The following is a 13574-nucleotide window of genomic DNA, read 5'->3' on the forward strand; positions in this document are numbered from 1 at the left end:
ACAAGGAGACGAAACAAATAAACAGGGTAATGATAGACTGTGACCAGTGCAACGAAGGAAGTCCACAAGAATATGTGCCAGGCCTGAGAGTCAATAAAGGAGTGAGGAGGACCCAAAAGGATGACCAGAAAAGACCTCTGTGCAGAAGTGTTACCTGACATGTGTCACAGGATGAAGGGCAAATGGAATAACATTGTAGGCAGACAGAAGAAATGATGCAAAGGTACTGAGGCAGGGAGAAGGGGGATGCTTTTGAGAAAACAAAAGACAATCAGTGTGACTGGTGCTTAATTAGCAGGGCGGAAAGAGTGGGTGGGGGTGGGATTGGAAAGTAGAGTGGGGACCAGAGCAGGAAGATCCTATGAGGAGAAACAGAAAGGCCTCTTGAGAGAAAGTCAGAGATAACGGGCAGCCACTGAAGAGCCCCAGCAGGCAGGGGACATGACCTACCATGGAGCACAAGGGTGGGGATGAGGCTGGACACAAACAGACCAGCTAGGGTGCTCCTGCAGAGATGCTGGCAAGAGCTGGGGGTGACCTGGAGCAGGGCCCTGCAGCAGAGAGGCAGGAAAGACATGCGAGATGCATCGTGGGAGCACGACTGGCAACCTCCTGATGTGGTCAATCTAAACAGTGAGAAGGAGCAAGGATGGGCAGATGGTGACACGCTTTCCTAGGATGGGGAGCTCTGTGGCAGAGGACGGGGGAAATTAAGAGTTTCATTTTAACACACTTGCATATCCAGTAAGTGGACATGCCAGGAAAGGAGCATGAAGCTCAGGAGGGTAGTCTGAGCCAGAGATACAAAGTTCAAAGTCATCATCACAAGGACGGTCGTGAAGCTAGGATCCAGAGGCGATCTCCCAGGCGGGAGTGCCTCAGAGGGAACAGAATTCGGTCCAGCACTGAGCCCTGTGGCACCCAGCATGTTCAGAACTCCTCTCGTGGGCAGAGGAAGAGCACTGAGGCAGGAAGCCAGGAAGACAGGTTTCAGAAGGCCGCCTTTGGCATGCAGCGTCCTCACAGAATACTCCCTGAGTACATGCAGGCTGGGAGGGTTAGGGGGTGGTAACCTTACCAGACGCTGCTGGGAGACCCAAGGAGAGGAACCAAAGAGGAGCCCATCGGATTTTGCAGCACAGAACCATCCCTGGCGCTGACCCTAGGAACGCTGTGGGAGGGCTGGGACCCAAGCCAGGTCACGCCCACTCAGATGGAAAGCTGATGACTGCTGACCTTCACGGCAGTCACAGCGCCACAGTGACTCAACCCTCCCACGACTGCCCCCGTGACCAAGGCATTTTCCTCACCGCCACCTCACTGAGGGCTTCACATCAGTGGCTCCTGAAAGGCAAGACCTGCCAGGCCAGCTGGGCCACAGCTGCCACGGGAGATGTGAGCAGGGCTTCCCGGCCGCCCTGGCTCCAAGATTCTGGCCACTTGATCGACGTAACCACAGACACCCATCCTGCACTGTGACCTCTGACCCCCAAGATTTCCACCTGCCTCCCCATCCATCTGGTCGCCACCCTGGGCTGCCCCACCTGCGTTTTTATCCTCCTCGAGTGCCCGCTGCTGTACACTACGGCACCCCCCCCCCCAAACCTCTGCTCCCTTCCACTGTCAGAAAGCAAACAACAGACAAATGCACAACTGAGACTCACCAGGAACAGTCAGAACAGAGGGGGAGCTTTCTGGAAGTTCACTAACGCGGCTGCTGTTCTGAACCCAGTAAATGTTGACGGGCTCGGGGGGACCCACGGCCTGACAGGTGAGGTTGAAGGCTGTGTCTCTGGTGACATTCATGCTCTCGGGCTGCCTCGTAAAGTGAGGAAGTCCTGCAGAGGAAGTGGTAAGTGGAAGAAGGTTTAGATTCACAGGCCAAGACGCAGCCCCCGGGTGAATGGAAACTGCACCAGACTCGCAATAGTTCTCTCTGCCCACCAGCCTGCAATGCAGGAGACGTGGATTTGCTCTCTGGGTCAGGAAGACCCCCTGGAGAAGGACATGGCAGCCCACTCCAGTACTCTTGCCTGGGAAATCCCATGGACAGAGGTGCCTGGTAGGCTACAGTCCATGAGGTCGCAAGGAGTCAGACACGACTGAGAGACTAAACTTTTACTTTCTGTCCACCACTCAGGTCTGAAACGGTCAGCTTTCACCTCGATGAAGTTGAGTAAGAAAGCACACAGAAGCTAATTCCTACCAGTCTAGCTCTAGCTGGCTTTCTAGGACTCTTTCCCAAAGGAGCAACGGTGATTCAGAACTGGTTTTTCCAGAAGGGAGGCCTGGCAGTTGTGAAATTAGGTGTTGCTTAAGCTCCTGGGAAAGGCTGGCAGGATTCCTTCAATAAACACGGAGTGAAAACAAAGCCACGTGACAGGTCTGCCCCATCCCCCTTTTTAATACTTGATTGATGGCTTCCCAGGTGGTGCAGCAGCGAAGAATCGGCCTGCCAATGCAGGAGGTGCAGGGGACGCGGGTTCGATCTCTGGGTTGGGAAGATCTCTTGGAGGAGGAAATGGCAACCCACTCCAGTATTCTTGCCTGGAGAATCCCATGAACAGAGGAGCCTGGTGGGCTACAGTCCACGGGGTTGCAAAGAGTTGGACACGACAGAGCAACTGAGCATGCATACTTGATTTATAATGCTGCATTAGTTTCAGGTGTATGGTGAAGTGATTCAGTTATACATATGCAAAAATACATCTTCTTTCAGATTCTTTTCGATTATAGGTTATTACAAGATACTGAATAGAGCTCCCTGTGCCATGCCTGTTTATTTTATACACGGTGCTGTGTATCCATGCATCGGAAACTTCTACTCCTTCGTCTTTGGTAACCACAAGTTTGTCTTCTTTTTCTGTGAGTCTGGTTCTGCTTTATAAATAAGTTCATTTGTATCCTTTTTTTTTTCATTTCCATGTATAAGCAATACCATATATTTGTCTTTCTCTCTCTGACTTCACTTAGTATGATAATCTCTAGGTCCATCTATGTTTCTGCAAATGGCATTGTTTCACTTTTTATGGCTGAGTAATATTCCACTATGGGCTTCCCGATGGCTCAGCAGTCAAGAATCTGTGTGCCAACGCCAGAGATGCAGGTCGGGAAGATCCCCTGGAGAAGGAAATGACAACCCACCCTAGTACTCTTGCCCGGGAAATCCCATGGACAAAGGAGCCTGGAGGGCCACAGTCCATGGGGTCGCAAAGAGTCAGACACGACTTAGCGACTGAGCACACACAATATTCTGTTACACGGCACATCTTCTTTATCTATTCAGCTGTTGATGGACATTTAGATGGCTTCCGTGTCTTGGCAATCGTAAACAGTGCTGCTCTGATACACTGGGGTGCGTGTATCCTTTCAAATTAAAGTTTGCACCTTTTCTGGATATTTGTCCAGGAGTAGGATTGGTGAATCACATGGTAACTGTAATTTTAGTTTTTTGAGGAACCTCCATAGTTTTCCATAGTGGTTACCAATTGATATTCCCACCAAAAGCATAGGAGGGTTCCTTTTTCTCCACACCCTCTCCAGCATTTATCATTTGTAGACTGTTTGATCATGGTCATTCTGACTGGTGTGGCCGGTCCATTTTTGAGGACAACCTGTTGCGTGTGAGACTTTCATGTTGGTGATAATAAATTTTAAAATCTGTACACCTGTGTAAACCTGAACAGTTTTTCCAAGCCTAAACTCATGAAAACAGTGCAGAGTTACACAGTTACAACCTCAAGATCTCCCACTTTGATTCCAGAACTGGGGTCACGGTGAAAAGACCTTAAGAACAGCTCAGAGACAGCCAGTTGGTACTTATTCAGGGCATGTGCCAAAATTTTAACAGATCAAGTGAACTGACCTCCAGCATTTAAATTGTGTCCTTTGGAGACTGGGAGCTCACAGATCCAGTCCCAGCAGGAATAACATGGGAGTGGTAAAATGGGATTCTTTTTTTCAAGCTTCAGTGTTTTACCAAGCTTCATTTGAACCTAACTCATTCCTACCCTGGGCATTTTTTTTTCTGGGATTTTACAAGTAAAATGTCTTCTGAACAGTTTCCCCAGATTAGCAGCAAATGTAGGACCCCTCCCCTCCAGTGGATACTGACAGAATCCTGTGGCATGGCCGTCCAGTTTGGGACATGCATGCGTGCCTGCCAAGTCACTTCAGCCATGTCTGACTCTGTGTGACCCCATGGGCTGTAGCTGGTCAGGCTGCTCTCTCCAGGCAGTTCTCCAGGCAAGAACACTGGAGTGGGTTGCTATGTCCTTCTCCAGGGGATCTTCCCGACCCGGGGACTGAACCCACGTCTCTTAGGCCTCCTGCACTGGCAGGTGGGTTCTTTACTACCAGCACCACCTGGGAAGCTGCCCAGGGAAGTCTGAGATGGGCCCAGAGCAAAGCTCCAAAAGAGACCCCCATGAGGGACCTCCTTCTCTCGGGCCTCCTGCAGCATCAGTGTGTATCAAGTTCAGGTTTAGAAAAGAACGGACAGTACAGTGGCCTTTCAGTGGGAGACAAGTCTCCTTGAACTTCGCTGAAAAGCTAATCACCTTCTCTAAAGCCTGAGATGAGAAGGGTGAGGAGAAAGCAGCAAAGTCATTCTCCTGATGACCCTGAGGATGGGGCTCCTCGGCGAGCAGGGATGCAGAGACCCTGGAGGACAAGTCCCTGGGACAGTGGGGAGTGGCCACTTGGGTTGATGATGAAGATGTTTCTTCCTCGAAGCCCCTCTTGGCAGGCCCTGCCATCGCCGAACCAGACAGGCAAGGCCCACGATGCAGGACCTGCCTGGCTTACCTGTGCGTCAGCTCATGTCCCCACGGAGCTCAGCTTCCTCGAGGGCGGAGGCTGCCTTCCTCCTTGCCTGATGCCCCAGTTCTCCCCTACCAAGCCCATGTCATGGCATGGCATCAGAACTGCACTGAATCATGTGCCTGAGAAACCCTAAGGATTGAAAAAGGAATCCCAGGCAGAGTTGAAACTAGCTTATTCTCCCTGGTTTCACTGTCTGCATAAGCAAGATAGGAAAGCAGGGGTCCCCAGCCTCCAGGATCTAATGCCTGATGATCTGAGGTGTTGTTGATCTAATAATAGAAACAATGGGTACAATAAATGTAATGTACTTGAATTGTCTCGAAACCATAACCACTCCCCTCTCCCAGCCCCGCCGTCCACCCCTCTGTCTGGGGAAAAATTATTTTCCACGAAACTGATCCCCAGTGCCAAAAAGGGCGGGGACCACTGCAGTCAGTTTCAGTTCAGTTCAGTTCAGTTCAGTCGCTCAGTCGTGTCCGACTCTTTGCGGCCCCATGAATCGCAGCACGCCAGGCCTCCCTGTCCATCACTAACACCCAGAGTCTACTCAAACTCATGCCCATCCAGTCAGTGATGCCATCCAGCCATCTCACCCTCTGTCGTCCCCTTCTCCTCCTGCCCCCAATCCCTCTCAGCATCAGGGTCTTTTCCAATGAGTCAACTCTTCGCATGAGGTGGCCAAAGTATTGGAGTTTCAGCTTCAGCATCAGTCCTTCCCATGAACACCCAAGACTGATCTCCTTTAGGATGGACTGGTTGGATCTCCTTGCAGTCCAAGGGACTCTCAAGAATCTTCTCCAACACCACAGTTCAAAAGCATCAATTCTTCGGTGCTCAGCTTTCTTTATGGTACAACTCTCACACCCATACATGACCACTGGGAAAACCATAGCCTTGACTAGATGGACCTTTGTTGGCAAAGTAATGTCTCTGCTTTTTAATATACTAACTTTCTTGGTCCTAACTTTCCTTCCAGGTAGTAAGCATCTTTTAATTTCATGGCTGCAGTCACCATCTGCAATGATTTTGGACCCCCAAAATTAAAGTCAGCCACTGTTTCCACTGTCTCCCCATCTATTTCCCATGAGGTGATGGGACCAGATGCCATGATCTTAGTTTTCTGAATGTTGAGCTTTAAGCCAACTCTTTCACTCTCCTCTTTCACTTTCATCAAGAGGCTTTTTAGTTCATCTTCACTCTCTGCCATAAGGGTGGTGTCATCTGCATATCGGAGGTTATTGATATTTCTTCTGGCAATCTTGATTCCAGCTTGTGCTTCATCCAGCCCAGCGTTTCTCATGATGTACTCTGCATATAAGTTAAATAAGCAGGGTGACAATATACAGCCTTGACGTACTCCTTTTCCTGTGTGGAACCAGTCTGTTGTTCCGTGTCCAGTTCTAACTGTTGCTTCCTGACCTGCATACAGGTTTCTCAAGAGGCAGGTCAGGTGGTCTGGTATTCCCATCTCTTTCAGAATTTTCCACAGTTTATTGTGATCCACACAGTCGAAGGCTTTGGCGTAGTCACCACTGCAGTAAAGGACACTAAATAATAAATAACTGGCACTTGACTAGGTGAGTGGCATCTGGTGCCAGCACTGAGAACAGTTTAATAAATTGCATTCTGTTTCCTAAAACAGACTTCAGGTTTTATTTTTGTTGTTGTTTTGATTTTGGCTGTGCTGGGTCTTAGTTGCCCCAGAGCATGTGGGACCTTAGTCCTCTGACCAGGCATCAAACCCACGTCCACTGAATTGGAAGGTTGATTCTTTACCACTGGACCACCAGGGAGGCCCCAAGACTTTAGTTTTTTAAATTATAAATAACCTTAAGGCAAGGAGGTCCATAACCCCTTTTTTTCTCAGGCTTAGTGCCTAACAGAGCTAAATCTTTAAGAATTAAGTTCATTTCATAATAATCTATAATCTAAGAAAGAAGATGGCCTTTAAAATCTCAGTGCTTAAGGATCTGGAAGTTTTGCACACAGAGTATGCATACAAATGGGATAAATTAGGAATCTGAGAGTAACATAAACACACTACTATATATAAAATAGCTAAACATCAAAGACCTCCTGTATAGCACAGGGAACTATACTCAATATTTTATAACAGCTTATATGGGAAAAGAATCTGAAAAAGAATATATAATATACATACACACACAGTTTCCTTGGTGGCTCAGCAGTAAAGCTGCCAAAACAGAGACATGGGTTCAATCCCAGGGTTGGGAAGATCTTTTGGAAAAGGAAATGGCAACCCACTCCAGTATTCATGCCTGGAAAATCCCATGGACAGAGAAGCCTGGTGGTCTGTAGTCCATGAGGTCACAAAAGAGTCAGATGCAACTTAGCGATTAAATATCAAACATACATACATACATATATATATATATATATATATATACATATATATACGTCTCTATCTATCTATATCTGAGTCACTTTGCCATACACCTGAAACTTACACAATACGGTATATCAACTTCTATTAAAAATTTTTTTAAAACCCAACAACAAACAAATGGGCATGCCAAGCTCTGGGGCATTATGCACAAAGCAATTAACACAGGCTCTAAAACAAACCACCAAGCGGCAACTGGACACCTTGGACTCACCTTGAACCTCGATGTAGATGGGGTCAGACACGATTTCTTCGCTGTTTATTTTCATCTTACAGACATATGACCCATTGTCTGAACGCTGCACACTGGTTATGCTTGAGAGAGAAACACAAAGATATTTCATTGATGACCTTTTGAGTTTCTACTACAGGAATCAACATTCTTCAACTTCTTTATCTTTCACTGTGATGATTAACCGTGTAGGTCAACATGGCTAGGTCGTGGCACCTTGAGATTTAGTCAATCATTACTCTAGATGCAGATATTTTTCTGTGAAGGAATTTTTCAGATGTGATTCATATTCAAGTCAGTAGACTCAGAGTAAGGCAGATTATTCTCTATTGCTTGAGTGGGTCTCATTTAGTCACGTAAATGTCTTATGAGCATAGACTGAGGTCCTCTGAGGAACAAGGAATTTGCCTCCAAACTGCCTTTGGAACGCAAGGCTGCAACGTCAGCTCTCCACTGGGTCTCCCACTGACACTCCCCAGATTTCAGATCGGGCAGCACCTACAGTTACCTGATGCTGGAACAGACTGAGGGCACAAGGAGAAGAGGGCAGCAGAGATGAGATGGTTGGATGGCATCACCGACTCAGTGGACATGAGTTTGAGCAAACTCCAGGAGATGGTGAAGGACAGGGAAGCCTGGCATGCTGCAGTCCATGGGGTCGCAGAGAGTCAGGCATGACTGAGCGACTGCACACCAACAGTTACATTAGCGGCTTCCCTAGTGGCTCAGTGGTAAAGAATGAAGGAGACGTGGGTTTGTCCCTGGGTTGAGAAGATCCCCCGGAGGAGGAAATGTCGACCCACTCCAGTATTCTCGTCTGGGAAATCCTACGGACAGAGTAGCCCCGTGGGCTACAGTCCATGGGGTCACAGAGTCAGACATGACTTCAACACCAATGACAACAACAGTGACATGAAATCTTTAAAATGACATCAATCTTTAAAATAATTTTTTTTGCTCTCTCTCTTTTCACATGTGTGTATCCTATTGGTTCTGTTTCTCCTAACAGCCCTGCCTGACACCTGTGCGCTCACTTGTCTGGATTTCTGTGGTAGGCTCTACACCAGGGTTCTCCATATCAGAGTACAACTCCTCAAGGCATTTTGCAAATTTGTGGGACTGTCCTGGATGGCCACATAACTAGGGGCCAACATGGCTTTCAGGGGTCAGAGGCAACTTTTCCACAACCCAAATGACCTTCAGAGACTGGAACCGAACCCCATCGTATACACACAAGGTAATTTGCCTGGTATTAATATCCATTTCATTGCCCAGGACCATGCAAATGGTAGGCTAGCGTCTCCTTGTCCTGTTTTGAGCTTGGTGGTGACTCAGTCATCGTCTGGAAAAAGGATGACTGACAGCATCTCTGTCTGCAGGAGTGTGTGCATGGCGCAAGCTGCTGTGGACTTTATTACCTCTCCTGGTGTGGTCATGCCCAGTATTTACACCGTCACGTTTACACTGTTTAATTACCAGGCACCTTCCTTTTGTTTTCCTCATATTACAGTGTAAACATGGTACATTATTAAATATCTGATATAAACAGGAGGCCTTGGCTCAAAGAGGTTCAGAGTCCTGCTTGTCAATTTCTCAACATGTTTACAAACAGGGAGATATAACACAGATGTGACACCTGCTCTTAGCTGGGGCAGCAGGGGATGAGAGAACACTCTGAAATACCCTCTGATGCTCCCTGAAAGAAGACACCTTTATTAGCCCCACAGCACTGGTTTCCTCTCTGTGCATCAGACACAACCAAGAAGACTGTGATAGTGGAAAAAGAGAAAAAAAGAAAAACGTGGAGAGGTCCACTTGTCTTCCTAGCGGTTTGCTCCTCGATGCAACTTATTTGGGAAAGTGTTAGTCGCTCAGTCGTGTCTGACTCTTTACAACCCCATGGACTGTAGCCCACCAGGATCCTCTCTTTCCATGGAATTCTCCAGGCAAGAATACTGGAGTGGGTTGCCATTCCCTTCTCCAGGGGACTCTTCCAAACCCAGGGATCGGACCCGAGTCTCCTGCAGGCAGATTCTTTACCATCTGAGCCACCAGGAAAGCCAAGCTTTAGGGGAGGGGCTTTATGTCAGAGTGCCTAGAAGTCACCAGAAGAACATGGAAAGAGACCTCACAGGACAAAGATCTCCAAATAAAGGGCTAGTGGGCCCTCCCTGAGAATCTGCTGGGGTGTCACGGTTACCAGAAGGAGATGAAGATGAGAGGAAGAGGGGCTGGTGTGCTGCTCACTGCAGGTAACAAGCAGGGGCTGCACAGTGCACGAAGCTTCTGGCAGATTCTGTATGCTGATCCGTCGAGCCTTCTTTGTAGTTCTGAGGGAAACCAAGGTCATGGCTACTGAAAAGAGGATCGTTTCCACTCATTTCACAAGTTCACTTTGAAAGAGGCATCATTTTCTTGCAGGAAAACCCAGGGAGGAGCTGAACAGAGTGGACGATGAGATCCAAGAATCAGTGAGTCAGGAACCAGAGGGGAAGTGACACCAGAGAGGAAGGCAGGCCACAGCCGCCGTGAGGCTGCACCCAGGCCAGGGTGCACAGCCCCCGGGGAACCCAAGAAATCAGCAAACGCAGATAACCATGGGGCGGCACACGCAGGCTGCAGAAATCAGACTGCACAGAAAAGTCTAGGAGTATTTTCAACCAACCAGCAAGGAAAATTCAGACTGGGAGAGAGCAGGAGAACACAAAACTCAATGAATATTTGGTCACTTTCTGTTTTTTTTTTTTTTTTTAAAGAAAGAAACACAAAAAAGAATCAATAAAGCCTTGCCTGAAAACAAACACTTGGTCTTTACTCATTTGCTTTAGGCAAGGTTTAGCAGCATCTGGTGAGAAGGACCACTTGTGTCTGCATTAATTACCAAGTCCAGATTCATCTCACCTATAGCACAGGAACGCTTTTCCCAAACAATTCTACTTTTTGTTTCATAGACATCACATAAAGGCTCCCGGGATGAAGGCAGGGTGTGGCTGGGACTCAAAATGGGGAAGTGGTCCCCCATCTCCTCCTTCTCCCCGGGAGAAATGCAGGAAAGGCTCCGCTCGCAGAATAGCAATCTAGACATTCCTACGACTGAGTAAGGAATTCCAGAAAGAACACAGAGAGGGGAGCGGGAGGATATGATTCAAGCAAATGCCCAGAACTGGAGATGTGGATCTTTCCACACCTGGTCATTAGGCAGGCAGCAGAGCAAGAGAGAAAAGAGCCGCCAAGGAGCTTCACTAAGCCCTTTAGACATGTCACACATCTAAGGTAAAGTGGAGGCCCCCAAAAGATTCCAGAGAAAGGAAAAGCAGGCAATTTACGAGTGAATCAGAACAGCGTCATGCTTCTCAAGAACAAATCTCAGAGCAAAAAGGAAATAGCTCAGTGACTTCAAGGTGACAGCAGGAAATTGTTTTCCTTTTAAATTCTGTATCTGGTCAAACTGTCTTTTGATCAGAGTAGGAAAAATATGGCATTTTCAGATATTCAAGAGCCCAGAAAGCAAGAAGCAGGCTGGGCTCCAGGTAAAGTGAGGGAGTAAGCCAGGAAGAGGGGAAGCTGGGCTCTGGGAGACAGGAGCTAGAAATCAGGAGGAATGAGGCTCCCAACAATAAGAGCAAAGATGACTCAGCCAGACCCCAGGCCTGGAGGGCAATGTGTCTGGGCTGGAGAGAAAGGAACGGCTCCAGGTCTGGCACCTCCAAGGAAAAACTCCAGTCCTAAGAAATGTGTCATTTTGAGAGGAGATGCCTATTTTCCTTTCAAACATGGAGCAGAATGAGCGATCAAAAATAACAAAATTAAGTGAACTAATGGGCTGGCAAGGAAACTATTAAATTCAGGAAGATCAAAAAGCTCGACAAGAAGGCCAATGTAATTACAGTTTGACGGCATGATTCGGCTGAAAATAGCATTTCCACAGCCACAGAAATTGTGAACCCTGGGTACTGATTTAACCACAGCTGTGAGTAATACTCTATTAGATTAACATACCATGCTGGGGCCTGGCACGGGTATGCACACACACACACACACACACACACACACACACACACGACTCTGAATATCTCTGGAAAGTTACCCAATCAGTGGGTCACCTCTGCTCCCCATCGGGAAAGCACTGGGGGCTGGAGTGGGATAGACAGACTACTTTAGCATGTGCAGGCACTTTTTAATAAAGGTTTAAGAATTCCAACAGATTCTAGTCAAACATCTGAACGGGGGAAGACCAAAGAAACCAAAGACTCAGACCCAATGTCTAGACAGGAACCATCTGGAGAGGTGAGGAAGGGGCAGTTGAAAGGGGGCCGGCAGCTGCAAAAGCTCATCCCCAGCAGGATCCCCTCAGCTAACACAGCCCCAGAACATCCTACAAGGACACACATCTCTCGGCCCCCAGAGTGGTTACAACGAGGCTGACCTGCTCACAAACGGCTTGTGGTAGCGGTGGTAGTTCAGTTGATAAGCCATGTCTGACTCTTTTGTGATCCCATGGACTGTAGCCCACCAGGCTCCTCTGTCCATGGGGTTTCCCAGGCAAGAATACTGGAGTGGGTTGCCATGCCCTCCTCCAGCGGGTCTTCCCGGATGAGGATCGAGCCCAGGTCTCCTGAATTAGCAGGCAGATTCTTTACTAACTGAGTCACCTGTATGGGGAGTGCATACACATCTCTCCACCTGTCTGTGCTTCTGTTCCTTCTCAGAAATGGAGGGTCTAACACCCACCTCTACACGATATATGGCACCTATGGGAAATCTGGAACTCAATAAATATTTGGTCACTTAAAAAAAAAAGGAAATACAAAAAGGGATCAATATTAGTTGACTCCTCTTGAATACCCAGACTGGTCAAATTCATAGAGAAAAAATGTGGAACAGAGGTTGCCAAGGGCTGGAGGGGATGGGGAGTGAGGAGCTAGTGTTCATGGGTACAGAGTTTCACTTTGAGATGATGTAAGAATTCTGGAGCTGGATGGTGGTGATAGTTGCATAAAAATGTGAATGTACTCAAGGTCACTGACTTGGATATTCAGAAAGGGTTAAAATGGTGTTTTATTTTATGTGTGCATGTGTGCTCAGCAGCTAAGTCACGCCTGACTCTTTGTGACCCCATGGACTGCAGCCCGCCAGGTTCGTCTGTCCATGGGATTTCCCAGGCAACAATAAACTGGAGTGGGTTGCCATTTCCTTCTCTAGGGGATCGTCCCAATCCAGGAATCGAATCCACATTAGCAGGTGGATTTTTTTAACCACTGAACCACCCAGGAAGCCTATGTTATGTGCATGTTACAACAATAAAAAACAAACAAACATTAAAAATGAAAGAAAAAAAAGCTAAAAAAAGAATACAAAGACCCACTGATAAGCCTCCTATTTAACCAGCCATCATTCAGATGGTGCTGACAGGATTCCATGGATAAACTGAGTTCAGGAATCTGGTAGAAAAATCTGACCTGAAAAGAAGTCTGAATTGAATATAAAGCAAGTCTGAAAGTCTCAGCAATCTGTGGCTAAAAATAGCTTTTCCAGCTGATGGCTTGGCTGATCTCCCATGTACGATTCCGTCTTTGGGGTCACCAAAAGCAGCAGGATAAAGAGCAACCAGTGAGGGCATCAGGCAGACCCAGCTGGGGCAGGGTGGGGCAAGGATCTTGGCTCTCAGAACCTGCAGGGCCCACCAACAAGTCTCTCAGGCACAAGGAGCATGCAGGAACCCAAACTACCCACTTAACATGTTTACGAGGAAAATGTACTAAGAAAGTAAAATCTGTCCAGCTTGAGTCACTGGGAAGGATGCCAGAATTTAAAGAGCATTGGGAACCCTTAGACTACACAGAAAACAAATATCAAACACCCTCCCTTTGCCATAAATCGCCCAATGACTAAGTCTGCAGGGCCTATCAATACACAAGAGCATCAGTTTTTGTTTTTGCTTGAGGGTGGGTCTCCTCAAGTCTTCTGATCTGAAGGCTTGTGCCTTCCTAGAAAATTTTACCTGATGAGTGTTTCAACCTAAGCCAGAGAGCTATTTTCCACCTGATACCAGACTATAGAGGTAACTGTTGCTGTCTAGTCTCCAAGCCGTGTCTGATTCTTTGCAACCCCAAG

General features: G+C 47.5%; 1 protein-coding gene across 1 annotated transcript in view; it reads right to left on the minus strand.

Moving 5' to 3' along the window:
* MERTK (MER proto-oncogene, tyrosine kinase) overlaps positions 1-13574 on the minus strand; it is a 117254-nt gene that overhangs the window by 66384 nt on the left and 37296 nt on the right. The window contains exons 3-4 of the mRNA XM_020900825.2: positions 7443-7543; positions 1665-1838 (exon numbers count right to left, since the gene is read on the minus strand). Of these exons, the coding sequence (XP_020756484.2) occupies positions 1665-1838; positions 7443-7543 (275 nt within the window). The remainder of the gene's footprint in view (positions 1-1664; positions 1839-7442; positions 7544-13574) is intronic.

Source organism: Odocoileus virginianus, chromosome 2, assembly GCF_023699985.2.
Source record: "Odocoileus virginianus isolate 20LAN1187 ecotype Illinois chromosome 2, Ovbor_1.2, whole genome shotgun sequence".
Taxonomy (NCBI): Eukaryota; Metazoa; Chordata; class Mammalia; order Artiodactyla; family Cervidae; genus Odocoileus; species Odocoileus virginianus.